The sequence below is a fragment of the Dermacentor albipictus genome, chromosome 1 (assembly GCF_038994185.2).
Source record: "Dermacentor albipictus isolate Rhodes 1998 colony chromosome 1, USDA_Dalb.pri_finalv2, whole genome shotgun sequence".
NCBI classification, from domain to species: Eukaryota; Metazoa; Arthropoda; class Arachnida; order Ixodida; family Ixodidae; genus Dermacentor; species Dermacentor albipictus.
The window spans coordinates 344403452-344429108 of NC_091821.1; the positions used below are offsets into that span (position 1 = coordinate 344403452).

General features: G+C 47.8%; 1 protein-coding gene across 1 annotated transcript in view; it reads right to left on the bottom strand.

Annotated features, from left to right (window-relative positions):
• LOC135911554 (dual oxidase 2-like) overlaps positions 1-25657 on the bottom strand; it is a 38719-nt gene that overhangs the window by 10337 nt on the left and 2725 nt on the right. The window contains exons 3-21 of the mRNA XM_065443908.1: positions 25127-25291; positions 21257-21435; positions 20625-20829; positions 19279-19484; positions 18819-18879; positions 18658-18754; positions 18466-18571; positions 16428-16524; positions 15521-15708; positions 13434-13612; positions 12592-12713; positions 11336-11548; positions 9803-9916; positions 8601-8809; positions 5600-5785; positions 4459-4681; positions 3582-3675; positions 1379-1554; positions 906-993 (exon numbers count right to left, since the gene is read on the bottom strand). Of these exons, the coding sequence (XP_065299980.1) occupies positions 906-993; positions 1379-1554; positions 3582-3675; positions 4459-4681; positions 5600-5785; positions 8601-8809; positions 9803-9916; positions 11336-11548; positions 12592-12713; positions 13434-13612; positions 15521-15708; positions 16428-16524; positions 18466-18571; positions 18658-18754; positions 18819-18879; positions 19279-19484; positions 20625-20829; positions 21257-21435; positions 25127-25291 (2908 nt within the window). The remainder of the gene's footprint in view (positions 1-905; positions 994-1378; positions 1555-3581; positions 3676-4458; positions 4682-5599; positions 5786-8600; positions 8810-9802; positions 9917-11335; positions 11549-12591; positions 12714-13433; positions 13613-15520; positions 15709-16427; positions 16525-18465; positions 18572-18657; positions 18755-18818; positions 18880-19278; positions 19485-20624; positions 20830-21256; positions 21436-25126; positions 25292-25657) is intronic.

Sequence of the window (25657 nt, forward strand, 5' to 3'; positions counted from 1 at the left end):
GGCAACCCCAAACAAATAAAGAAAGAAAAAGAAAGAAAGAAAGAAACCTCTACACTACTATTGCCACCTCTAATGAATATACCCAGTGAGCTCTGGAGAAATCCCGGGAGTCTACGTATACGCCACGATAGGTTCCCTACGCTAAGAGAGCAGAACGAAAGCTTCTTGTCGTCATTGACGTTTGTTAAACGGAAGTCACATTTGACTTCTTATTGAAAGAAATTATGATGTTTAACTACTGCCAGGGCATGTTTAAAAGGTATCATATCGCTAATTTTGTTTCTAGCGCGTTGCAAAGCCCGAGCGTACAAATCTTGGGCTACCAAGTACGACGTTAACAAAAACGTTATGCACTGAAGCGAAGCCTTGAGTGCCGGAAAATGAAACACTGATAATGTGCTTTACGAGGAATATTCTACAGATAGCAAACTAAGGGCACATTCTGGCAACTGATGATGGCAGGAGTCCTTACGTCTTCTTGTAAAAAATACCAGGGCTTCCCTACTGAACGAAAAATCTGCAAGAAAGTCCCAGAGTTCAACAAAACGCGGTTACAGTTGGTAGCACCGTAGATTCCGGTAACACTTCTGGTTCCGCCCCAAGGCTGAGAGAGCTATTCAACTTGCATGCGATGGCTGAGGAACGGTCTTGTCGCGTTTTTCTGTAGGGTGGGTTGGGGGGACGGCATGTTTGAAGCGATAAAGTTAAGAGACCGATCATTTTTCTTTCTTATGCGAACGGATGTAACTACTCTCAAGCAACACAATCATTGTTCAGATGCCCTTACAGGAAGACGAAGCTTGGAACAACAGTCATTACTAGAGAACACAGGATTGGTGTCGTTTGATGCGTTGGGTTAATGTTTACAATGCCAAGGAGCTCTCAAGCAGACAAAGGCCGCTTACCTGTAAGCCCGGACGAGAGTGTTCTGGGCGCGGTAGACGACGCTATTTCTGTTCATCGATGGTGGAGGAGCCCCTTTGAAGGTAGACACTGTGGGGAAAAAAAGGTAGAGAGCTGCGCTTTACTTAGGCCTTTCAGAAAGAAATGACATTCTGGGAGCTGTTGCGATTGTTCTTCAAGTGCCGGTAGTTCAAATGCCACACATTTAGAGTGCCATTTATGTACTGTCACAATGTAGGCATACCCGCAGCCATTTTCACTTTTATCTCGGACATTTGCACATATTTAAAGCACTCCGCCAAAGAAACGCCGTTGCAGCATAAGTGAGTGTGTCAGCCTTTGCCTCTGTCGCTTGTCGCGGTAAGTGACTTTTCTCTGTCTGTATCCCTGAACACAGCAATGGCATTGGAAACCTAGTGCCGTGCCACCATTCTTTATAATAGCGATATGCCTATTATTTGTACAGACGACATACCGTCAAAGTTGAGCTGTGTATACCCGAGCTGGTCCTTGTGGCTGGACAGTAGCATCTGGAAGTCCTCCAGCGTGATGGTCTGCTTCTTCTCCAATCCAGCTTCTCTAAACATGGAGCTGATCAGTTCGTTCAGCTTCTCCTGCGACAAACTTTGGTTGGCCAGTTCCAGCAGTGATCTGTTTGGAGACAAAATTGAGCAGTCACGTTTAGTTGTAGGATCTCCTCATCATAAACTGAAGCTCAGCGAATGCAGGTTGAACGTTCTAGAAGTATGGAAGCAGAGGTCCTCAAGCAAAAAATTTTTGGCGTCACACTCTTGACTACTATAAGTAAGCAGGTTGTTGTCAGGAGGAAGAGTAAGTGATACAAGTATTTATGCAACTTTTTGTTTGAAAGAAAGCGTTGTGAATTCAAACAGTAATTTTAGGCCATAGCACAGAATTATAACTTAATTTTGCTACAGCTCCCTTTATTTTTTAATTTTACGCCACTGCGTTTGAGAATGTTAACGCATTTCTTTTTTTCATTTGTTACTTGTGTGAGGCCTACATCTCCTTCTGTATGCCCAAACTCCTTTGAGAGCATGTGCCATCCGATCGAACATATAACAAAAAAATCTCAGTGCCCTTCCACTCTGTGAAGAAGGATGGCCAACGAATCTGTGTTTGTGGGCACCTTAATGGCGAACTTCGCCTCCGCTGCCGTTCGGCCCGGCATTGCACTATCTTCGGGATCCGCCCACGTATGGGGAGTTAACGCTTGCTTCACGTCCTCCGCGGGTCGGCCCGGCATTGCACTATTTTGGGATCGGACCACATGTGAGGAGTGCTTAACGCCTGCGTCACCTCCGCCGCCGTTCGGCCCGGCATTGCACTATCTTCGGGATCCACCCAAGTATGGGGAGTGCGTAACGCTTGCATCACCTCCGCCGCGGGTCGGCCCGACATTGCACTATCTTCGGGATCGGCCCACGTATGGGTTTTGTGTTTACACACACGGACACGATTCTGGGGGAACTAGCCCTGAACAGCTTCACTGTAAAATTGGTTTCCTCTTTGTAAGGCTTAATTAGCTAAGTAATTAATTAATTAATTGTTGATCAATTAATTAGTTCGTTAGTTAGTTAGTTAGTTAGTTAGTTAGTTAGTTAGTTAGTTAGTTAGTTAGTTAGTTAGTTAGTTAGTTAGTTAGTTAGTTAGTTAGTTAGTCGATTAATTAATGATTACGCCGACGAACGCAGGGGTAATGGCACGAACGCGTTCGCGCGGTAACGCCGAGAGCCGCCAACGAGCCAGCTGTGGAAGAAGACGACGCTGGAGCCATCCCGATGATGATAGTTTTCCCTTAACACACGGACACGATCCTAGGGGAAGCAGTCTTTAACAGCTTCACTGTGAAAGAAAGTCGCAGTTTCGCTCGAAAGGCGAAGCACCGATTGCGATAGCAAATTAGTAGGCAGCTATACGAAGGATAATAGTCTCATCGGCCGTATGAACTTGGAAATCTTCGCTTACGAACTAAATTAACAAGCATGGTGTCAGCGCGCGCAGGCATACGTGAACAAATCACGCTCGATGACCGAGGGCACTCGCTGTCAAAACGCTGGCGTGAGGTCGCGAGGCTGCAGCAGCGAGCGAAGTGACCTTCGTGCTGTCTATCGCTTCAATGCGAACTGAGCGGCGATAACACAGCACGCACGAAGGTATGAGCCGTCTGCAGATCGCTTTCAAGACAGGGCGCGCACTACCGCCCACGGCAGCGCAAAGTACGCAGTTGCTACCGGAGTGGAACGCTACCTCCCCCTTCCTCCCGCGCTACCTCCTTGCTTGCCTCCCTTGCGCGCGCGAGATTGAGCAGTGATCGACGGTTCCCCTTGGGCGCGTTCGCGAAGTACGCAGTAGCTGCCGGAGAGCAACGTCCCCCTCCCTCCCATCCTTCTGCAGCCTTTCGCGCGACGGAAGACGGTACGTTTCCTCTACGCTTTCCTCCCTAGCGTTCGCCAGATTGAGCCACGATCGCCGGCTCCCCTCGCGCGCTTTCACTCGCACCACATCGTATGGCGTGCGGCGACGGCGTTATAGACCTTGGCCTTATGCGGAACATCACGCCAACGCCGACGGCAAAAGTGCGCCTGCAATGTCCATATAATTTCTATCGCAATAAAACAATTAAGGTTCTACACTATGCTTGCGGTGACACTTACTTGATCATGTTCGCGAACTCGCTGCGCGATAGTTTTCCTGAGTGGTCGATGTCGTACATGTCGAACATGAGCTTAGTCTTGTCTTCAGCAGATCCTGGAAAGAGGGAACGAGATGCATTCACGCAAATTTGTTTCGGATACATATTAGCACACCAACGAGAGTCGGTGACTAACCGCCACTCTCACAGCCGGTCCGATCATATCGAAAATTTACCGCTGTACTGCTCAACGCGAAACTTACAAGCAGTAAACGAGCCCTAAACCATAAGTCCCTTCAAGACCGTCGCACGTACGCCTTCGTATTGTTATACGAAGTTGTCAAGTCGGTGTGATGCGCAATTTGTGTCGGCGGCACCGTGTACAAGATGCAGGCGCATCTGACCTAAGCTAGAGAGATGTCTTCCGCAGGCTAGCAACTGCCAGCAGCTGCCTTGCTGCAGTGACGAGGACGAGTCCTCTTCGAAGCGTTTCATTTAACGATATTTTTTGTTGTACCAGTGTTTAAAGACTTGCTGACAGCCAAGCATAATCAAATGGGCACCGGAAAAAATAGAGCAAGTACGCGACGCTTGAAGCATTTAGCGATGGCGTAAGACGAATGTGACACTAGTCTGTATCGCATTCGCTAAAGTGCACTGGTTTCTGCGCATGTCAGCCTGTTGCCCAAAAATGAGTTCATAGCACGTGCGACTGTAAATGTGCTCGGCACCGTGTATTGCGGCTCTTATAGCACCACCATCGCTCCGGCTCTCCAGAGGGTGAGCAGAACACTCGCCGTCGGTCTGTAAAACTCCAGGGATTCCAAAGGAGCTCCGCCTTATGATCAAGAAAGAACTGTGGGTACACTGACATAACATTAATATTTATGAATGTATACCTTTGGCGAAGATGACGATCATGTCGAGGAATTCCCTGAAGGATATGTAGCCGTTGTTGTCGAAGTCTACCAAGGCGAACATCTGCTGGACGAACGTCGAGTCCGGATGCATAGAGAGGGCGGCGGCGAACTCGGTTTGCGTCAGCTCCAGGTTGACGATGTCCCGTGCCTGAGCTGCGTCCAGCTGCAGGATCTCCTTCTGGTCGTGCTCGATGCCGAACGCCTGCGCATCGTGCACACGGCCGCCACAAGTATTTCATTAAAATATCCATACATTTATTGTACTATGCCACCGCTCTCTATTTACTGCCTGCAATAGTTGTCATGGGGTCTTGTCCGCACTCGAGATGATATTGGCGTTCGTCATAGGTATCGCTAAACGTTTCAAGCGTCGCGTAACTCGCTGTTATGTTTTTCCGGTGTCCATGGCTCCCCTGACCTGCTTAGGGGGGAGGGGAGACGGAAATCGAGTGCACAGTCGTTATTTCCCTCTGTTATGAGTACCTTCGATGGTCCATTATGCTTTTGTTGGACAGAGAATTGCGCTACATACCGACTATGCTTCCATTGTTCAAAAGTGCTCAAAACAACGCAGGTTCATGCTTTTAATATTGGAGGGCAGGATGTGTAAGCACTATATAACCTTCCCTCATGGTACCAATCTTTGTTATCGTCACGAGCTGTTAATTTCTACTGCCTTGAGAAGTACGATGCAGGATTTTCGCGGAAGTTGTTCTCTACTTCTAAAGAGATGCATCTTAATTATTGTGTGTTTTCGTGCTAAGGAGCGTTCTGAAAAAAAGCCTACACTTACATGACTGCGCGACAATGAGCATCTTGTGGATAGTTTGCTCCCCCTCACCCCCCCCCCCCCTCTTCCCCCTAACGGAAATTCCTGCGCTCTCCTACGATGCACCGTGTTCGGCTCATTACGGTTCCAGCGAAAGGCTAGATAGCGATACATATACTAAAACATCAATAAATCGAGCAGGCCAGGGGACTGTTTGTGCTCGCCCCGTTCCAAAGGGGATGCCAACCATCATCATCATCATCCTCATCATCATCATCATCACAGATGCGAGTGTGGTGAAAGAGTAGCTCATCGCTGTAAAAGTATCCAATTTGTCTCCCTTGTGCGCACCTGAGCGAAGACGACCCGGAAGAACTTGTCGAGCTGCTTCTTTCGGTGCTCGAGGGTGATGGCGTCTCGAAGCAGAACGCTCTCTTCCAGCTGTCGTCTCTCGCGCCCTACGCCGATGTTGCCCAGGAACTCCTCGACCCGCGCCACGAACGACTCCATCTCGTCGAGGGCGTCGAACTTGAGCACCTGCACGGTCGCATTGAAGTGGCGCAGGCTTGCAGTGAGCTAAGCGATCGGATGCGAGGCTTCTGCTTCTCACGCTACGTGAGCACAAGTAATGAGCAGGACATTTTTTGCACGCTTTAATGGATTGAGTATAGAGGGCCCGAAGTATCATATTAAACTAACTCTCTGAATCACTTATTTCCATTCTTTCTTATTACTCGCGGCTCGCTTTAAAAAACTACAACACGACAATTCTGTGGGGAGAGCAGTTCTGTGCCGCCGGGTGAGTGCGTGACATACGTGCATGTGTGATTTTTGTGTTGTCTCCCTACCTCGCTCCCTTTTTAATTCTCTCATCCTACTTCACTCACCACGCCCTCTCCCTTACCCCCATGTTCTTCACATACTTCTTATCCTCTATACACCTTTTCTCTTCTAGAGTCTGCAGGCGTTGTGACCCTCCTGGTGGCAGCATAGGCAGTTAGCTCTTTCTCTTTTCTGTGGTTGTTTTATGTACTTAGAAATAATAATAATAATAATAATAATAATAATAATAATAATAATAATAATAATAAGGAGAAGAAGAAGAAACAGAAGAATAACACGAAATATTTCCTGCTACGCCAACGTCTCTTGGATTAACAGCTATCAAAATGAAATTCCTAATGGTTAAAAGAGTTTTCTTATTCGCTCAATGTTAGAGCTGCTAGGCGCCAATGCAACCGCTATCATCAACTGCAGACGGGAATGGCATCATCAAGGCGCAAAGACTGCGCAAATACTGCGTGCGTGCTTCAAACGAAAAAAAATTGTCCGACGATTACGATACTCCCTAATGCGAAATTTGAGCGCAGTTTCGCGTGTCAATATTTTGTATTATGATTATATACGTTCGTATTAAGAAGAGAACGCTGTGAGTAGCGCGCTTTGTTTCCACAGGGCCGACGCGCGCTACTCTGGCGCCATGTCGTAGCCATCGTCGCCGCACAGCCCGTCTTGCGGGGCACTGCGCTTCCCACGCTTTTGTTTCGCCAACGACGAGAGGAAATCGCGCACCAGCGTCAACGACGTCACCACCTGAGGGAGCGTCACATCGAGCCTTACTCGTAGCCAGTAGTCATCGCCCCTTGCAAGAGCAGTGATACACGTCACACGCGCTGGTACCGCGGACTGCACTCAGCAGCTGACGACAGAGACGGGCGTAGCCACCCTGCCCCCTCCCCCCCTCAGAAGCGCAAATGAGATCGCCCACGCGGCAGCGGATGCCATGGAGTTTCATACTATAGGTAACTCTATGGTGGATGCCGTGGCCGCCTGCAACTTAGCGCATGCGCAGGCCGTTTCCCTTCAGCTCCTTCTGAGCCTCATGCTTTCACTGTACCGTCCTCCTCCACTTTCCTCCTCGCGAGCTCTTCTTTCATTCTTTCCTCCGCGTTCGCTTTCATCTTTCGCCTGTGCTCGTTCGCTCGGTTACGAGGTATAACGCCGCCGATGAGGCACGCCGACGCTCAACGCAGGAACGCTCGACGCTTAAGAGCTGTGCTCTAAAACACTCTAAATGCAAATCACCCATGTGTCTGCGGAACTTCATCAAAATAAAACGGATGACACAAGCTCATTTTCCTCTTTGTATTTAAAGCGCGATTGTACAGAGTTTATTGATGTGAAAGCTTCATATGGCTCATTGAGCGAACAAGCCGGCGTCCGGCGTCTGTAGCACCGAAACGGAATCTAAATTCCCATTGGCTGCGACGCTACGTACGTCACTAGCGCGTCTCGACGGAGCAGAGTGGGCGAAAAGGAACGCCTACTGTCGTAGTAGCGCGCTAGGTTTTGCATGAGGGGAGAGGGCATCGCCTCGACGACAAATCACCTTCGCTCTCGGAAGCCTGTGTTATTAGGACGTTACTTGTCAGCGCAAGCTCTCGCCGGCGCTCTAACTGCGCCTCGGTAAGGCCAAATCAAAACGCACCAAGAGTATCAACGCGCTCGCTTCCCGCGAGGAGTTCATGGCCTCGAAGTCCCCTCATGGGAGACCTGAGCCCGGGTCGTAAAATTTGCCGAATTCAGAATATAGTTGTCTCCATCCATTCATAACTCGCAGGACCGCTCAGCGGCATTCAAGTGGACATTAATGCCCTCGCATTAACAACTCATAAGGAGTGCTTAGATGTCCTCGGAGTTTTCAGTGTCGCTCTGTTGCGACACCTGCAACGTGCGGACATCCGTGAGAAAGTTAAAAAAAAAATCCGCCTCCATTCCACCTTGTGAAAGTGGATGTACAGCGAAGCTGGTGTGGATGTTGGACAACTACTACCGTCCCAACTGACATTAGACAATGTTACACAATCACCGCCATCACAAGCGACGTACGTCACGCGCGCACGCACGTGTGCGGAAGTGCAGCACACATTCTCACTCTTCTAGGCCTTCTGCCAAGCGCAAGTTCTTCATTGAACTAAATTATTGTTTAAAAGTAAACTGCGTCAGCAAATACGTAGACTACAACTTACACTCAAGCTGCAGACATAATAGCTTCGAATTGTTATTCGAATATACAAGAAAACATAATTGTTACGCGAAACTCAAACAGCTTTTGCCTTTTGCAGCTGTCTTTTTTTTTGTGTGTGTGTGTGTGAGCACGCCATGAAAAATCCCGACCAACCAAAGGATAACAGCTGCGCTGTAAAAAGAAAAAGGAAGAAATTCAGCAGCGCGAGGACAAAAGAACTGTTCATCACGATATGCAGTGCTCACAAGCAATCATCCAAGGGTGCGGCTTTGTTCAAAGGCCGAAAACAGGAATGTCCAAGTGCATGATGCAATGCGCGCCTACCAGGTCATATTCCTTTGGCAGTCTGAGCATGAAGAAGTGGCGCCGCTTGGATGACGCTACTTGGAAGACGACCGACTGGACCTTGCTGAAGTCGATGCTGCGCAAGGGTGCCCCACTGGTCGCGTTGGTCATCACTAGGCTTCGTTTGTCAGCCATCAGGCGCGCCACCACGCTCCGGTAGCCCTGGCGGTGACCCTGCCACTCTCGCACTGCGCGCAGTGACAGTGAGTGAGTGAGTGAGTGAGTGAGTGAGTGAATGAGTGAGTGAGTGAGTGAGTGAGTGAGTGAGTGAGTGAGTGAGTGAGTGAGTGAGTGAGTGAGTGAGTGAGTGAGTGAGTGAGTGAGTGAGTGAGTGAGTGAGTGAGTGAGTGAGTGAGTGAGTGAGTGAGTGAAAAAAATAAATAATGGGGTTTTACGTGCCAAAACCACTTTCTGATTATGAGGCACGCCGTAGTGGAGGACTCCGCAAATTTTGACCACCTGGGGCTCTTTAACGTGCACCTAAATCTAAGTACACGGGTGTTTTCGCATTTCGCCCCCATCGAAATGCGGCCGCCGTGGGCGGGATTCGATCCCGCGACCTCGTGCTCAGCAGCTCGACACCATAGCCACAGAGCAACCACAAGTGGTGAGTGAGTGAGTGAGTGAGTGAGTGAGTGAGTGAGTGAGTGAGTGAGTGAGTGAGTGAGTGAGTGAGTGAGTGAGTGAGTGAGTGAGTGAGTGAGTGAGTGAGTGAGTGAGCGCGAGCTGAGAGAAAATTAGTTTGTTATTGAACATTGCAGTAACGACAAACAAAATAAAACAAGAACGTGTGAAATGTCACCGATACGGAATCGCAAGTAGCGCAGGGAAGTTATTCCCTGCGTTATGTTACTATGAACCGGGATCGTAGATTTAATTGTGGCACAGTTCCTCTCCTCTAAGAGAGAACGTGCACCACGCCATTGTAACGTATGCGTTGGTCAAAATGGAAATACAGGAGCGTGTTCCTGTCGATTCTGCATTTTTTCGCCTTTCATTTTATGCCGTGCATTATTCCAGCAAAGGCGAAGAAAGCGAAAACTACGGCGAGCAAGAGGCGCGCAGCCTGATAGTGTCATGCAGTACCTGAATGAACAAACACGCACAGCATGGCATCCTGCATATCGATATCCGATATCTGGGGCCATGCTGATAGTTTCACACTGCTGGTGAACACTCACAGATGGCGGTGTCCTTGGCTCCAGAACGCGAGCGCCGCTTATTGAGCTTCTTGCGCTCCTCGGCCACCAGGCGCCTCCTCCTGTCCGCCAGAAGAAGTAGGAGCAGCACGCAGCCTGGAATCGCAAAAACACATGCCACTTGCGCAGTAAGGCATACAGTTAACCAAATACTTAACAGAAACGAAGGCAATTTCGGTTAGACTTGGTTAGCTTTCATTCTTTGAGCTTGGAATGGTATAAGTATCGACATTAATTACGGTAGAGCTGGACGTATATTCTGCTCATTTATCGCACTGTTTATCCTACATTTGAAGGAAATAGAGTTAAAACATAACGTTGACGAGAGGAGTCAAACACGGCCTGTTTTTAGCGTTGTTTCCTTCGAGTTCAGTAATGTACCAACTAGCCAAATCCAACAGGTTTTTGTATGTAAATAAGGACATCCCGAGACAATGTTTTCTCTTAATGCGGCGTTCGCCCTGTGGTGATAAGTGGCGTATTCTCTCTTGCAAATGACGTCAGCACGCGCGTTGGCAAACGGGTAGCCGTTCGCTTCGACACTTCCATAATGGCAGCTGTTATGGGCTCTTGACTAGGTATTTTGAGTATATCTTGATTGGTCAACTTGATCACGTTAAAATTAAAGCTGCAGAAGTACCACAAAGAACTCGCATCGCGATCCTTATAGGTTCTGATACCGGCTGCAGGAGAAACGAAATTACAGTTAGTGAACCGCGTGTCTTTAAATACGCACTACCGCCTTTTAACATTTATTCACTTTAATGTGATCAGTTTGTGCACAGGGGAATTTTGGGCTAGAGCTGCCCCTTATTCAACAGGCACGGTTTTTAGCGCGTTTACAGAATGACCAGTAAGTTTTCATACAGACAGGACGGTTTCGCACGTGAACTGTCATTCTGTGTCGGACAAGCTGTTTCAATGGTCTCCTCTACCTGGAGGGTGGTGTTTACGAACACACAACGTTGGGCGTTCAGCGTCAGTGTATGCGGGGCCCGGCTATCACGTTGTCCATTTCCTGCGAGACGCATGCAGGTCTGAGGGGTCATTTTCCTGCTTTTTTTCTTTAAATACTACGAATTTGCCGAAAGAATAATTCACATCAAGAGACGAAAGCAAACATGCAGCTTTGCATACTGCATATTGTGACTATGTTCCTACCTAAATATTTACCGCTTGAAGTTTCCTGGTACAATAAGGTCCATTCGCAAAGAGAACACATGACCGGTAATACAGCCACATAACTGACAAACTTCTTTAACATCGTCCGAAAGGGGCGATTGGCATGACGCGTCAGGCCGATACATGTGCAGAAAAACGTCGGCACTTCTTCGTCTCGTATCTAATCTGTAATGCACAACGGAAAACTGTATGTAAGAGTGGACGGTTGTTCAGCGGACCATATAGATCGGTCTTACATGTCTGTCGTGTATATATAGGCAGGACAAACATGTACCGGCGTTGCGCTTTGTGAGTATATGGGAAACCTCGTCGGGTTTCCGGGTGTTAGCTCACCGACCACAAAGAGCGCGAGCCCGAGGAAGGTGAGCGCGTAGGAGATCTCGCTCTCGCTGAAGTAGTCGAACGTCTTCAGCCGGGTGCAGCTCTCGACCCGAGCGCTGTTGAGCGGAGGCAGCGCGTGGCACGTGGTCGTGACGTTGTTTATCGTGGTGCAGTTGTACTTCACCGTCAGCTGGTCCATGCACTGCGACGCCAGTCCTCCGTTGGCTGCACGTGTGGAAAAGCACGGAGTTAAGTCTTATGACGCACTTGATCAGCAATATGTGCCCTAGACGAGTTGAAGTCTCGCTTGGTGCATCGCTAGTCCACTTTCGACGGCTAATAAAAATAAGCCACTAAAGTTATAATTTACCCTGTAACGCTTATTACGCTGTGGCGCTCCAGTGGTAATGTTCCCAATGGTGCGGACAATTCGGCAAAAGCGTGCCCGTTCTAAGGCGTCCTCGGCAATACGTGACAGCAGTGTAGCGAAGCCGCACCTAATGCCCCCTCATTTCGGTCAGTCGCGGTGTTTGACGCGAAACAAAAATGTTGGTTTTAAACAAACGTGTGGTATGCAGCTACAAAACGTCTTTTTGGACCCGCCAGCACACCGTGGCGGCCGCCACGCAAACCGCGACAGCTGTGGCCTTCACAGTTCGCGATGCGTGACTTCCTTGGAATACATAGCCCATAGTTACGTTTGCTAAGGAAAATTCCGATTCGTGCCGTTTCGCGATACTTCTGTCCGATGGTGGTCCTACATGTATGCAGCATTTATGGTCACAGCACAGACTGCATATCCCAACAAGTGGTTGTACTTGTGTGCGCACTGTGGTGGACTTGATCATATTTGTAATGACATAACGGTGCGTACGCAACGCAGCTTTTCGTGTTTATGCCCTTCACCGCCACTCATAGCAACAAGAACAACAAAACAAAATCACAATTTCGTCATCAATATTCATTTTTTCATGCCACAGATGAGGCGTACTCTCTTTCCAGAATGTTTACGTCTGCATAAATATTTTAAATCGCATAAATATTTTCATAATTGTTGATGATACATCATACCAAATCGAAATTATCAAGGGTAGTATGTAATGTCTTGGTACTTGCAACCTTCGTGCTTTTTTTCTTTGTTTAAATACATCCTGGCACGCTATTTCGCTGTAGTTCTTGGAATGTACGCGTACACTTCGCAGAATGAAGTGTTTGCATACATTCGTTTTAAAAAAGACTTGTACATTGAAGACATAGATGCCAATCACCATCAGAAGGCAGACGGAACGGGTTGAGCTGAATGTCTCCAGCAGATATGTTTGTGGCCGTCAGGATTACGTCGTATATTCTCAGCTGCTTGATCTTGTTGATCATCTCCTGCGAAAAGAAACTAAAAAAAAAGAAATCGGGGAGAATTAATATAAAAGAGATTGCTCACGCGAGGGGAACACACACGACCGCGGTGATTGGACGCATAATGACATCGCAGTCATTTTGACGGTTCTCTTAAACTTTCGTGACGTACAGCAGACACGGACGAAGAATAAGTAGACAACACGACTGTTTTCTTTCTCATCATTGAGTTAAGAAGTCTAACTTCCTTTATTACTAACCCCTCTTTCAAATGCAGCAATATTAAAGCAACCTTAAACGTCAATAAATTATAAGCGTGGGAGTGCCTTCCCTAATATTTTAAAGCTATTCTTCAAACGAGAGGCTGACTCCTTATTAGGAGCGCGCATCTGCCTTCTCCGCTAATACTAGCTTTACTATAACTGTTCAGCTCTTTACCTGACACCTACCGCCCGCTTATTGGCCGATTCCCAATAAATGGCGTGTGCAAATGCGAACAGCAACGACAACTTCGTTAGAAAGAGGTTCTGCCTTCCGGACAAATTCTAAACGGCTATAATGTCATCCGCAAATATTCACTGCGCCTGCAGGTTCCTTGTCCCGCTCTGCGCGAAAACACCACTTAAAATATTAACAAGGCCCGTCTGGATTCACACCTTACTCCGGCTACAATAACGCGGGTGTGCTTAGGCTCGTGGAAGACGTGCAAACGTGGTCGCTGTCCGAGTGGCAGGAGAAAAATGGCGCGCGCTCCTACCCTGTGCTGTTATTCTCGAACCAGAAGCGGTCCCCGTCTCGGATCCTGCGGAACTGGTCGCGGATGATGGTCTGGAACAGCGGGCCCGGCCGGTCGCTCGTCTCCAGCAGGCCTCCGACCCACATGTCCACGTTGTCCGTGGAGTTGCCGTATAGGTCAGGTAGTACCTCGTCGAACAGCTGCGTGGATCCAGTTTGTGAGCGGATACATTCTCCCGGAAGGGGGGATATATCGGCTGAATCCGAGTAATGGTTTAAAAGAAAATCGGGATACATTACAGCGGAGATTCAACAAGAAAGACTGTGATGGTTTCCCCATGTAAATAGAAGATATCTATTTAAGGAAACAATGCAATGACCATTAACTCTGGTGACAAGGGAGAAAACATGACCAGTTTAGAAGAGGGCACCACGTGGGAGATGAAAGCCACGATTTCAATACCAAAGGTTGAGCAGAAGGGTTGAAATCTGGCCCAGTTGGTACATACTTGAACGAATACTGGGAACGAATACTGGGACTACACCGATTCTAATAAATATCAGTTGATAGTCCAGTCGTTGTGGTGCGAACCTCTCCTCTTGTCCTTTGTGTTTTTGACTGGTTTTTTCGTTCAAAGGTTGAGCTTAAAAGCGAAATAAACAGATAAAATACAACGATCGTAACATAGAAATGGGATAGGTTAGATAGAATATAAACAGAGAGTAGAAGTGAAGAAGAAAGCGCAGAGTTTTTAATGACCATAAGGAGCGAAAACATGACAGGACCGACTAGAAGGAAAGACACGAATGACCGCACTAGCTGTGTACTCGCTGTGACGCCCGTTTCTTCTTCTTCGTTTTTTTTTATCTTTTAATTGAAGGTATTCGACCACGTCCAGAAAAAAGACCCTATACCTTCAACTCTTCTGAAGAATCCCTTTTCCTTTCGGTTCTACAGAGACAATTATCGAACACGAATTGCGTCTGTCGGTGCACACCATTTACTTGGCAGTGTGTACCGTATGCGTAAGTTCTCAAACACGAAGGTTGATATTTAAATAGCTACACGAAAAATTGAGCGAGACCAATCAGGGGGACAGAAGCGCTCAATTTTGAGTGACGACTTTTTGAAACCGCCAGATAATGAAGCCAAAGAACGCACAGATATTTTTAAAGCGAACTGCTGAGCAGCTATATACATACTACACCGTGTGAGCAACATGTACCCTGCCGCGGTGGCTTAGTGGCTATGGACTTGCGCTGCTAAGCACGAGGTCGCGGGATCAAATCCCGGCCGCGGCGGCCGCATTCCGATGGGGGCGTAATGCAGAAACGCCCGTGTCCTGCGCATTGGGGGCGCGTTAGATTCTCAGGTGGTCAAAATTAATCTGCAGTCCCACCACTACGGCGTGCCTCATAATCAGATCGTTGTTTTCGCATGTAAAACCTCAGAATTCAATTCAGTTCTTCAAACTTAACTCTCGTTTATGTTGTGGCATGATAACAAGTAACATCTCGTAACATTGTTTCATTCTCCAAGCTCAATAAAAGCAATAAATTTTGCCCATGCCTTGGCTTCATTGGCTGCTAGAATTATATGTTGTATTGTTGCAGAAGAACTTGTGCCGACTCGCTCCTATTCAATATAATGAAGTCGGGCTTAGACACTGTGTTCTTGCACTCGAAGCCAAAAGTAGGCCCTGAGGACTCGTTTGAATGGAGACGTTCAGACCACCAACAACAACCTGCTTGTACCAAAACAGGAAAGATAGCGTGGCGCTAAATGACCACTTGAAGGCTGTTCGGAAACGAACGGCATTGTAGTGAGCCTAAGGAAATGCCCCCTGTAGAGGCTGCAAAAGCAGGCACACTTTCTTTGGACAGTGCACAGAGTCTACATGTGCTGGATCCCTCCAGTCTGTATTCTCTTAGAAGAGACTTCCTCTACCCGATAAAAAGGGCAGGGAAGGGAAGAGACACACGCAGGGATTGAGGCAAACTTGTCTTGAGGGAAAACTAATTTTTGGGCTGAATGATTTTACGACTTACGATGAGTGATCTCACACTCACGAGCTCAGAAATTGGCCACGGCAGAGCGTGCATACGTGCCTTTGGGTTCTCCCCATACAGCAGAGGCGATATCAACCGGCCCATCTCGCTGAATGTGTCGAAATTGGGCTTCAGGCCCAGCAGGCGGCGTGCTGTCTTGTAGTCCGGTATGGCGTGGTCCCTCCCTCGTTGGATGTTCACCGCCATCAGGTCGCGCCGCGAGAACTCCAGCGGGCCGAACACTCTCCCTGCGGTCAATGTCCAAAAGTTGGGCTGAGGCAGCTTTGACGAAAGAAGGCGGCAGACCGAAAACTCTCCAAAGCGTCATGTTTCAGCCAAATTATTGAGACCGTTGATAACTTAATACGAAGCTGTAATCGGTTGACTTTCTTTTCATATGTTAAGCAGCATTTAGAGTTAAGCTTGTTGGGTGTTCATTGTTACAGTGTAACAACGCCGGAACCTGAAGGAGATGAAGTGAGGCACAAAGATAGTTCGCTGTGTGTGTGTCTTCTCTTTGTCGAACTTGGTCTTCGTCAGATTCCTGCACTTTTCGCTTGTTAAGTGTGAAGGGACACCAGTGTTTGTACCATCCAGCACTCGTTTCATGGTGTTCCCAGCTTTTTTTTTTTTTAGTGGCAACATAGTTCGCATGTCGTGGTGTTAGGCTCGGCACTCAGAGTAATCCGGAGACCTCCATTATGGCTTCCCTTATTAGCCAAACTGCGGAATTTCGACCTAAAGCAGCAAGGTTATTGTGATTACGCCCAGACGTTTGTTGTCAATACTTTGCTTACAATTATCACTGCTTTGATTGGCCTGCTTATTGCCAGTACTGTCTCAGGCATTATTATCAATGAGTGCGTTTGGAACTAAGGAGAGAGTACGATCCAGCAGATTTTGACTGCTCATGAATAACCTGCTTAACAAAACACATCTCGTACGTTCGGCGAGGCAGTCAACTCACCCCGCAAGTCCTCGACGATGACGTTGTCTTCCCGTTCTGCAGCCTGAGAGCTCAGGCCCATGATCATCGGCTCAATACCGCCGTCCAGCAGAGCTTCCTGGGATGAGAACCTCATTTAGTGAAAACTATGCTCACAAACGAAGACTACTTGTCCCAACACCGATACTCAGTGACTCTGTCATAGGCAGGCCACCATAATTCTCGCCTGAATGGGGTATTACGCTGAGGAATAAAATCGGAGTGCGGCAGCGAAATGAGCAGAACCGGAAGGACAAGACGTTCTCAAGAGAATGTTTTCAAACGCGAGTTGTCGTTATTCGAGAAAGGCTCAACAACAACAGCAACAGCCTTTATTGTGGGAAAGTCTTTCCAATGACCATTAGGCGACGTGATTGGAGAAGAGGGGTACGGGGCAATTCACTGTTATCGCATGAATTGTAGTTTGCACTGCTTATGAACTCCACGAACTGCAGGTATATTGTCTTTCCCGACAATGCCTCTGGGGATGCGTACAAAGAAGCCGGACAGTATAGCGTGTTTTATCAGCAGTGACGCAACAGCATGAAGTCCTAGTCCAACAAAAGTGACGAATGGGGTTTGCGAAGGATTCAAAGATATGAGAAACCCGACAAGACTGATTCAGTACGTGCTTAAGTTGCCTGCCGCCTGGAACTCAATGGCTCCAAGAGCAGCTACAGTTTCATCTGGTTTTCCCGTGGGCGCAAAAGCCGGGGCATACTAGCCTTCCGGCGATGTGCCGGCTGCAGAAAATAAGTAGAAGTCTGAACTGGATTTCGGAAAACAACCCGGAGAAAACGCAATCAGTACTACGGAGAGAAAGGTTAATGGTGATGCGAGAAAACGAAAAGGAGCGAAAAAAAGGGGGCGGCGAGGATAATAACATGATCAGAAAAGGAAAAGAAAGAATGGAAATTGAGCCGGAGAAAAACAAGCACAGATGGCGCCGTGATCGCCAAACGCAAGTCACTCTGTGACACACGGACGTGAAACAAGAGCAACCATATTCCCTTAGCCATGTCACGTAGGAGCGTAGTTGTGCCCTCACACAGTGGATTCACCACTCATGCTAACCTCAAGCTTTTCGCTGCCATGGGAGACGCGACTCGCGGACTGCGATCTGGAAGGGTAAACAGCTCTTCTAGATTAGGCCCATCAAGTAGCCCGTGCCAGTGCGGGTTGCTCTCAACACGCGCGCACACGCACACATGCACACGCGCACACACACAGTTCATCGCACCCCCATTGCGTGTATGATCCAGATGGCTAAGTGATAGCAGCAAGAAGCCTATTCCTCTTACTGGGTACGCGACATAAACGTGCTTCGTCATCATAATCAACAACAACAGCCGCAGCTCGAATAGACCGGCACGGCGTGGCCTAGCCGCGGGGTCCACGCGTCGGTGCCGCCATGACTTGCGGCGCCCGAACGGTGGTGTGCTCCGCGACGATGGTCGTGCTGACGCTGCAGCTAGCGACCTTGTCTACGTCGAGAAAGACATGAAGAATCCACGGGTCACCATGAAGTACACCAATGCTACAGCCATGGCAGTAGCCCACCAACCTTTGCTGGTCAGCAGCGTCACCGATATCCTCATCGACCACAACGACGATGTCATGGTGATGATGCCGCTTGTCGTCGACAGTGACATGGCTCCAACCCATGACATCGCGACGCCTTCGCGCATGATCAGGCCGAGTGATAAGTCGGAACACGGAACGTCCGTGGCGCCCCTGGAAGCGCATCCAGCTCCGTCCGACGCGGCAACCTCGCAACCACTGACAAAAGAGGACAAGGCAAAGAGTCCCGACGTGTTCTTCGGGACGACGTCGCTGGTAATGGCGCACGGGAGCGAAGACTTGATGCTCTTTAAGCCCGAACAGACAAGTGAAGCGTCGCAGGAGGCTCCCGAGAAAGAGGACGAGGAAGCTTAAGGACAGCCCCGCTGTCGAACAGGCAGATGATAAAGATCGAGGGAATCCAACGAGAGAATCTGAGAGATAGGCAAGCGCTTCTTACCTGAGGGTTCCAGAAGGAGTTGCACGTGCGCACACCGCTTACGCTGTGCCTTTGTCCGTCCATATCGAAGGTGACGTTGCGCACCGTACAGTCCGAAGCAGGGCCCCTGGAAGAATCAATGGAAACGTACCGGTATAAGTGACGTCATCGAACCTTTGGGTGGCAGGAAGGTGAGGTGGTCAAGGGTCTGACCTCCTGTAGCCGCCCGATGTCACCAACGTATGCCCAAATCTCATAGCAGCAGACTGGAATTCCGTAGCAATCCCTGGATCGATGCTGGAGTCCCACCCTGAATAGAACGGTGGCAAACATGAGGCATCCCCAGCAACGCAATTGGGGGTCCCTCGACTTACCTTCGTATGCAGGCAATCCTGACCCGAGCCATTCGGGAAGCCAGTCATTCATAATTATTTGCTGCACACACAATAAAAAGTATGTTTAATTAGCTTTATTCTCGGGTATTTTATACGTGCCATAATTGAGTTTTCACTCGACACTGCGAGTACAATACAAACGCAACACATAAAATAGCTACTTTCGATGTGTAGTCAGGTGCAAAGCGGTGCTATTAGTGTCGTTGTACAGTACCTTTCCTTTATTTCGACTCACCCGCTAGTGACAACCTTAACAAAACTCTTTCTTTTTCTAATTGCTGAGCTTAGTTGTTACAATTTTGTCCTGGTCATCTTGCCACAGAGAAAATTGGGCACCTAACCGTTAGGCACCTAACTTCTCTGAAACCGCCAAACACCCCCCTAAACCCACCCCACTTCCACTCTGCCTTAGTAGAGTAAACCTTGTCCAGTACATCACCTGGTGTACGGCGATGACCAATTTCCTAGCTTCGTTGAAGATGCGCTCCTCGTTCCACAGCTTCAAAGACGAGGAGTTGTTTGACCCCGCGTTCGCTGTGCCGAACCTCTGGCACATCCTCTCGGCTACGGCGTTGTGGAATCGAAACCACAGTGTGCCCATGGTCAGCAGGAATGTGTTCTCATTACCTCTCGGATTGCCCAATCCTGCATGCACGCGAGGGGAGGCCGTTGGAAAATACGTCGGGACTGTCTTGGGGTCTTTTTTTCTGTCCTGCTTTTTCTTGGCTACTCATTCATCAAAGTCATGAAGCGCCCCCGCAAAGTAATTCTTGCAATATCTTTTTTTACAGTGATAGCCGCTATGGGCTCACTCCTCGAAGTCGTGTTAATGTGCACCAGTGCCCGTCGCTGTATCCTAAAATTTCTTGACGGAAAATTACAAATAAAGGAAAAAAATATTTTCCAGTCGGCATTCGAACTTCGGCCCATCAGGGGGTCAGTCGAACATTTTACCTCTCACTCTGCCTTTTTTTTTTTGCGGAAGCTATTATTGTGTGCAAAAATGGTATGTGTACATAAAGTGTATAACGTATTGCCAATACAAGAAGGTTTTATACAATCACTGGAAAACGAGCAATACATACATAAAAAATTAACGCCATACAAAGCATTGAAGGCTTGAAAAAAAAAGATAAATCTAAACACCTCACCAAAAGAGGACATCATTTCACTTGACAATCATCTAGATCGTACACGCCCGCCCGTAATTTGTCATCTGACCAAAACGTATACTTTCGAAGTTTCAGAAAGAAAGCTCGTTTGATGAAAATATTGCCATGGAGCTAGGATTGGACCATGCCCCTACCGTAAATTTTAATTTAGACAGCGTTACTTTTAGTCCTGACGCATAACAGTCGAAATATAAAAGCCATCATGGGTACGCTTTACCTTTATATGAAGTAACAGCAAAAGTACTACGTTTAATTTACTTAAGGCTTACCGTGCTAAATGTGATGAAACAGAGGGACGAATTTCTTTTTTAATTGCTCACTTGCCTTGCTTTTCCTTCAACTGTTTATCATACCACTTGTATCGCCTTACTGGTGCGATCGCTGGCCGACCGCCGGAGTGGGCATGCGCATGACTTGTGGAGAATGTTACAACGCAACATTACACTAACGAAAGACCATAGCATCTGTTTTGAGTCAGTGCTCTTTATATGCGTTACTCTGTTCAGTGTTACTGTTTTTTTTTTTTCTGCGAGAGGTATAGCCGGAAGCGAGCAGCGTGTGAGCGTCTTAAATAGCATAGCATTCCGCAACGCTGGCATATCATTGGGCTTACGGAAGAAGCGGGACACGGGCCGCAGCCGGTGGAACCGCGGGGGCGGCGGGTTGGCCATGGGCAGCCGGATGCTGTTCTCGACGGGGAACTGTCCGTTGTGCGATGAGGCCAGCTTTCCGCAGCGAAACAATCGAAGCGTGTCGGCCCACGTCTTCGAGGTGCCGTACGTCAGGCCACCGTCGATCCACGGAGTGATCTCGTTGATCTGCGTCGCGACCATATCGGATCGAAAAGCAAATCGGTTCAGCAGTTCGCCCAAAAGATGCACGATCTGTGACGCAGCAATGCGGGCAGAGAACGCAATGAGATGGCAGGAGAGTGACATGGCTTAATGCTCGTGGAGAATTTCAGTTACTCGGGATTTGCGGTGCTGTTGAGAGCCTGGAAAAGCCTCCTGGTCTTCTGCAGCTATTGTCACCCTCTTGGTAGAGTATGTTCTTCAAAGCAAGAAGTTATAAGCACATTGTGTGTCGCCACTATATGCAAAATTTTCTGTGAATGTCTTATGTCATGCGCCTCTCAAATTTGTTGCTAAACCTTCCCTCACTGAAAACCTCACGTCCGTGTAAGCATGTAACTATAAGTTTACAGCGTATACGGCAACAGTTCCGGTCAATACAATGGGGCCACACCTGTCGTCTCGGGTTGTTGGGCGAGTTTCCCGTTCTCACATCGTAGCGAGTTCTCAGGAAAGGCATCGCAGCAGCGCCGATGTTGCGGTACTCGTGATTCTCAGGTATGGGGATGTTGAAGTACTCCGGTGGGCAGCCGGACCTCTGCGCGTCCAGGATTTCCTCCACGACTTGCTGGCCTGCGTTACAAGGAGAGCGTCATACGCGCTGGCTCAGCGCTGCAAGTCTAACGGAAGGGTCAGGCTGTGTCTTGTATTAGGCTGTGTCTAGCCCCGCGTGTGCTAGCTCAGAAAAAAGAAATAAAGATCACCGACGATTACTATACTTCCTAATGCGAAGTTTGAGCGCAGCTGTTTAGGTGCTTTGAATTCGCGATACATTGTAGCAAAGAATCTTATTCTGAACGACAGGGTCCTCTCAGCTCGTTTAGTAGCAGCGCCACGCGAAGCATTTCCACCAGTTGCGTCGCTAATTCTCCAAAAAGGAAAGCGTGAACACGTGAACGCGTAGATCGCGCGGAGCGTGTTCTCTAGCGGTGGCGGCACAGGCAAAGTAGCACATGCGTAGTGAGTCTGAAGCCCACGCCAGCGCTTTGTTTCCATATATGGCGTCAGTGGACGCGTTCGCTGCATGCCTGGTCGTCGAATATTGGCACCCATTATTCTGTCATTGATCTTGCGGAAACATGAACGCATGATTTTTCGGCCGCGATTTGTAATTGCTCCAGCAAATGGGCACGCAGCACTTATTAGGTATATCCTGGCACGAACGTAATCCGCATTCCGCGGCAATGAAGGCTTGCCGGACACGCAACCGCAATCGCAGGACTAGCGCAGAGACTAGATGCACGGTTCACGTCCAGAAAAACATGTCGCAGCATGCCAGGACTTTTCTAACCCCGAAGCTATCCAAGGAGCGGCAGGGTTCCCGGAATTAATCGAATTGTTATCGCCGTCGTCGCCCGCTCGGTCTTCCGCGTCTCATTAGAGAGTTTAGTTTAGGGGACGCAAGCCGCTTGCGTCCCCTAAACTGAAGCTCTCTATTTTCAACACAGGTGTGCCGCTCGTGGCTTCGTAGCACGCTGCACGGAACTTTTATGTGGGCCTCTTTTGCGTTACGTAGCTCAAGGGGAGAAGGTACAGCCAGAACGCCTTAAGTTCTCTAGAGGGCTGCACCCTCCTTCCCCTTTTTCCTCTTCGCGCTCTCTTCCCTATCACCGTCTTTCATCCCTCGATTCGCTCCGCGTTCGCTCTTTCATCCTTCGCAGTGCTCGTTATCTCGGTTACGCCGACGCCGATGACAGGGTGTCCTTTCTAACGCTATAGCCAGGCTGTTAAAAAGAGGCTGATGCAATGCACTGTTGTGAGACCAGCGATCTTCGGTCATCACTTCTCATACTCCACCAGGATAACTTTAGTGAACTAATGACCTGGCCAAGTAGAGAATATTAGTGAATTGACTTTATAATTTTAAAATGAATGATGTGTCTTGAATCGGGGAAGTTGTCATTGAGCCTAAATCATGTCATTCAGGAACTAACTCCAAAAATCTGGCTGACTCGGCAACCGCTTGATCGTTGCGAAGTCTGCGATTGCGACGCGGAACATACAGCCCGCTATCAGCGGAAGTCAGCATCAACACCGGCAGCTTGCCATTTCCTGGCAGTTGCCGAGTCAGACAATGAGCGGAATAGGTTCCTTCACATCACCATTGGGGGCCACAGGAGTTGAGATGGGCCGCCGCGTTAATGACGCGATACCTTTAGTATTTCTCGCGGTACGAGTAAGGTACGGAGGAAAGTAATTATGCAGAAAATGGTGAGCCAATAACGACTGTATGGGATATGCCATTGGACGCTACAACGACTTTCCCTACGGAAGTAACACCCTTAATTTGTAAAGTATAAGCTCGTTTAACTAATGTTCGCCAAAGGGCCTGGTAATTAGTACGCAAAAATTATCCTCGTTGCCGAAGAGGATTGATGACCTAACACGGTAGGTCTCATAATCCTATATTGTATCAGTTTTTCTTTTAATGCTTTGGCTAGCGTTCGCTGGGACACACTGTAGAAGCGAGGAGTTTTTACTTGTTTTTCTTTTTGGCTTATATAGTGTTGCAGTGCACTACTTTGTTTATTGAGCTAAAAGAAAGGAGTGGTAACTAGAAGGTGGCTTCACTGCAATGGTAATGCATGGTAATAAAATTTCCGTTGAATAAATGAACCATTTGATCTCTTACATACAACCAAAGAGCATTACAAACTACAATGGTTTGTCTCATCTACCATTTTAATTTAAATAAATATGAAGTACCGAGTTATCGAGAAGCTTATCGACCGATATAAATGCCGAAGTTGTAGGCCTTCTCAAGCACAAACATCGCCGTCAGATTTCTCAGCCACCTCGTGGCATATAAAAGGAAAACACGTCGACATTTATTTTCAAACGTCTCATGAAATCAACACACTGAAGCGATTACTAGCAGCACGTGTAAAACCCTTGGCTACATTAGGCGTAACCTTTACTCGGCAAACAAGTCAACTAAATTATTAGCTTATACGGCACCGGTTCCTTCAAAAATGGAGTAAGCGTCTTTTATTTGGAACCCGCATCAGTCGTAACTCATAAGCTCGAGTCAGTCCAAAACAATGCAGCCTGCTTCGTTGTTTGCTACTATCACGAACATTCAAATATATTTAAATCTCCCCTCGCTAGAAAACCGAAGAGTGCCATGATAGGACTTCTTTCCCATTTTCACGAGTTTTATCACTGCAGCTCGTCATTCAGCGCATGCCACATCAGGCCCGCCCATGCGCCTTGATCATGCCTCTATGAAAGAGCAGCCCGTTCTTGCGCGCACTAACTTCATGAGTCACTCACCACTCTTTCTCGCGATGTATCATTGGAATATGTTACCAAATGAAATCGTATTCGCTCCAGCTCATGATGATTTTCTAGCAAAACTAAAGCGCTATTTTAACATCTGCACGTATCATTCGTTCTACACGTTAGCTGTGTTCTTGTGCTCGTTTTCTTATTTTTTTTTCCATCACGATATTTTAGTGGTCCTCGTGCAAATGGCTTTGTTTTAGTTTTTCACTTAGTTTCTTGTACTGTATAGAAACATTTCTGGTTGTGTTCTTCTTTCATTGTTACATGCACTATCTGCTGGTATGTGTACCTATTTTAACAAGCATTTTCCTTGTATCAAGTAACCAAGTAACCTTGATTTTGTGTAAAAGCCATTTTTAATGGTTATAGGTGCCTTCAACGTTTAGGATGTGTCGTTGTAGTGCTTTTACGTTCTTTTTCTCCTGTTTTTCCGCTTGTGTTCTTGCTTTTATTTTAGCGTTCATTATCTGTTTGAATACATGTACTGTATCTATCACTTATTTATTGTAGCACCCCTATGTAATGCCCATCTGAGTCTTTAGGGTACATGGATAAAAAGAAAGCATGCTTTGCCTCTCCAGATTTGCCTTGGGAGGATGATTTGCTCACCAGCGGAATGCCGAACCGCAACATTGGAAAACCTTGGTTTCGTCGAGAGGATCCTCGCTGAGGAAAATTCGGATTGAAGGCGCATATTTTGCGCCCAATAACAATCACTTTCTCTCTGAGGCAGATAGTGGGAAACCTACTCGTAAGTTAATTATTGCATGCGATTCCGAAGACAGGTATGCAGAAATATATAGAGAAAAAAGAAATCGAGACTATATCAAACACAACGAACAAATGATCAGTAATATTTTAAAAGAAAAACATTTGAGTAAATTTCGTTCAAAACGAGTAACATTGTCCTCCGGGCACTACTACCAAAAAAATACCGACGCAGACCAGAGGCCAGACTGTCTGTCATGGGCTTCCTTACCGAAGAAAACGAGGAATGCCGTCTTTCCCGTCCTCGAAAGACCTTCTCCGAAGTTTCCCCGCATGGTCGCATTGCTGATGGTGAACGGGTTCGGTCGATTCTGGCCATTCGGCCTGTACGAGCCGTCCGAGTACTGCGCCGGGAACAGCCGGATGAGATGTCCGTCTGCCGGAGTAAACAATGGTGACGACGGCAACAAAAATGAAAATACAAGAAAAATGTCATAGTCGCAAGTATATAGGTACAAACCGTACGATATGAGAGAGAGATAGCAAAGAGAGGAAAGGCCGGGAGGTAAACGAGACGAGCGTCCGGTTTGTTACCCTACACCGGGGGGAAGGGAAAAGGGGAACAGAAAGAGAAAAGCGGGATAGAGGGAACACTGTCTGTGCACGCAGCAAAGTACTTAGGAATCAGTCAAGTCAAAGCAAGTGATCCGTCGATACGTTAGGCAGCCGTCAATCTTGGTGGTTCATAGCTGGCGATGCATGTTGAAGTCACCAATGAAGACCAAGGATCCGGTGGGCGTCA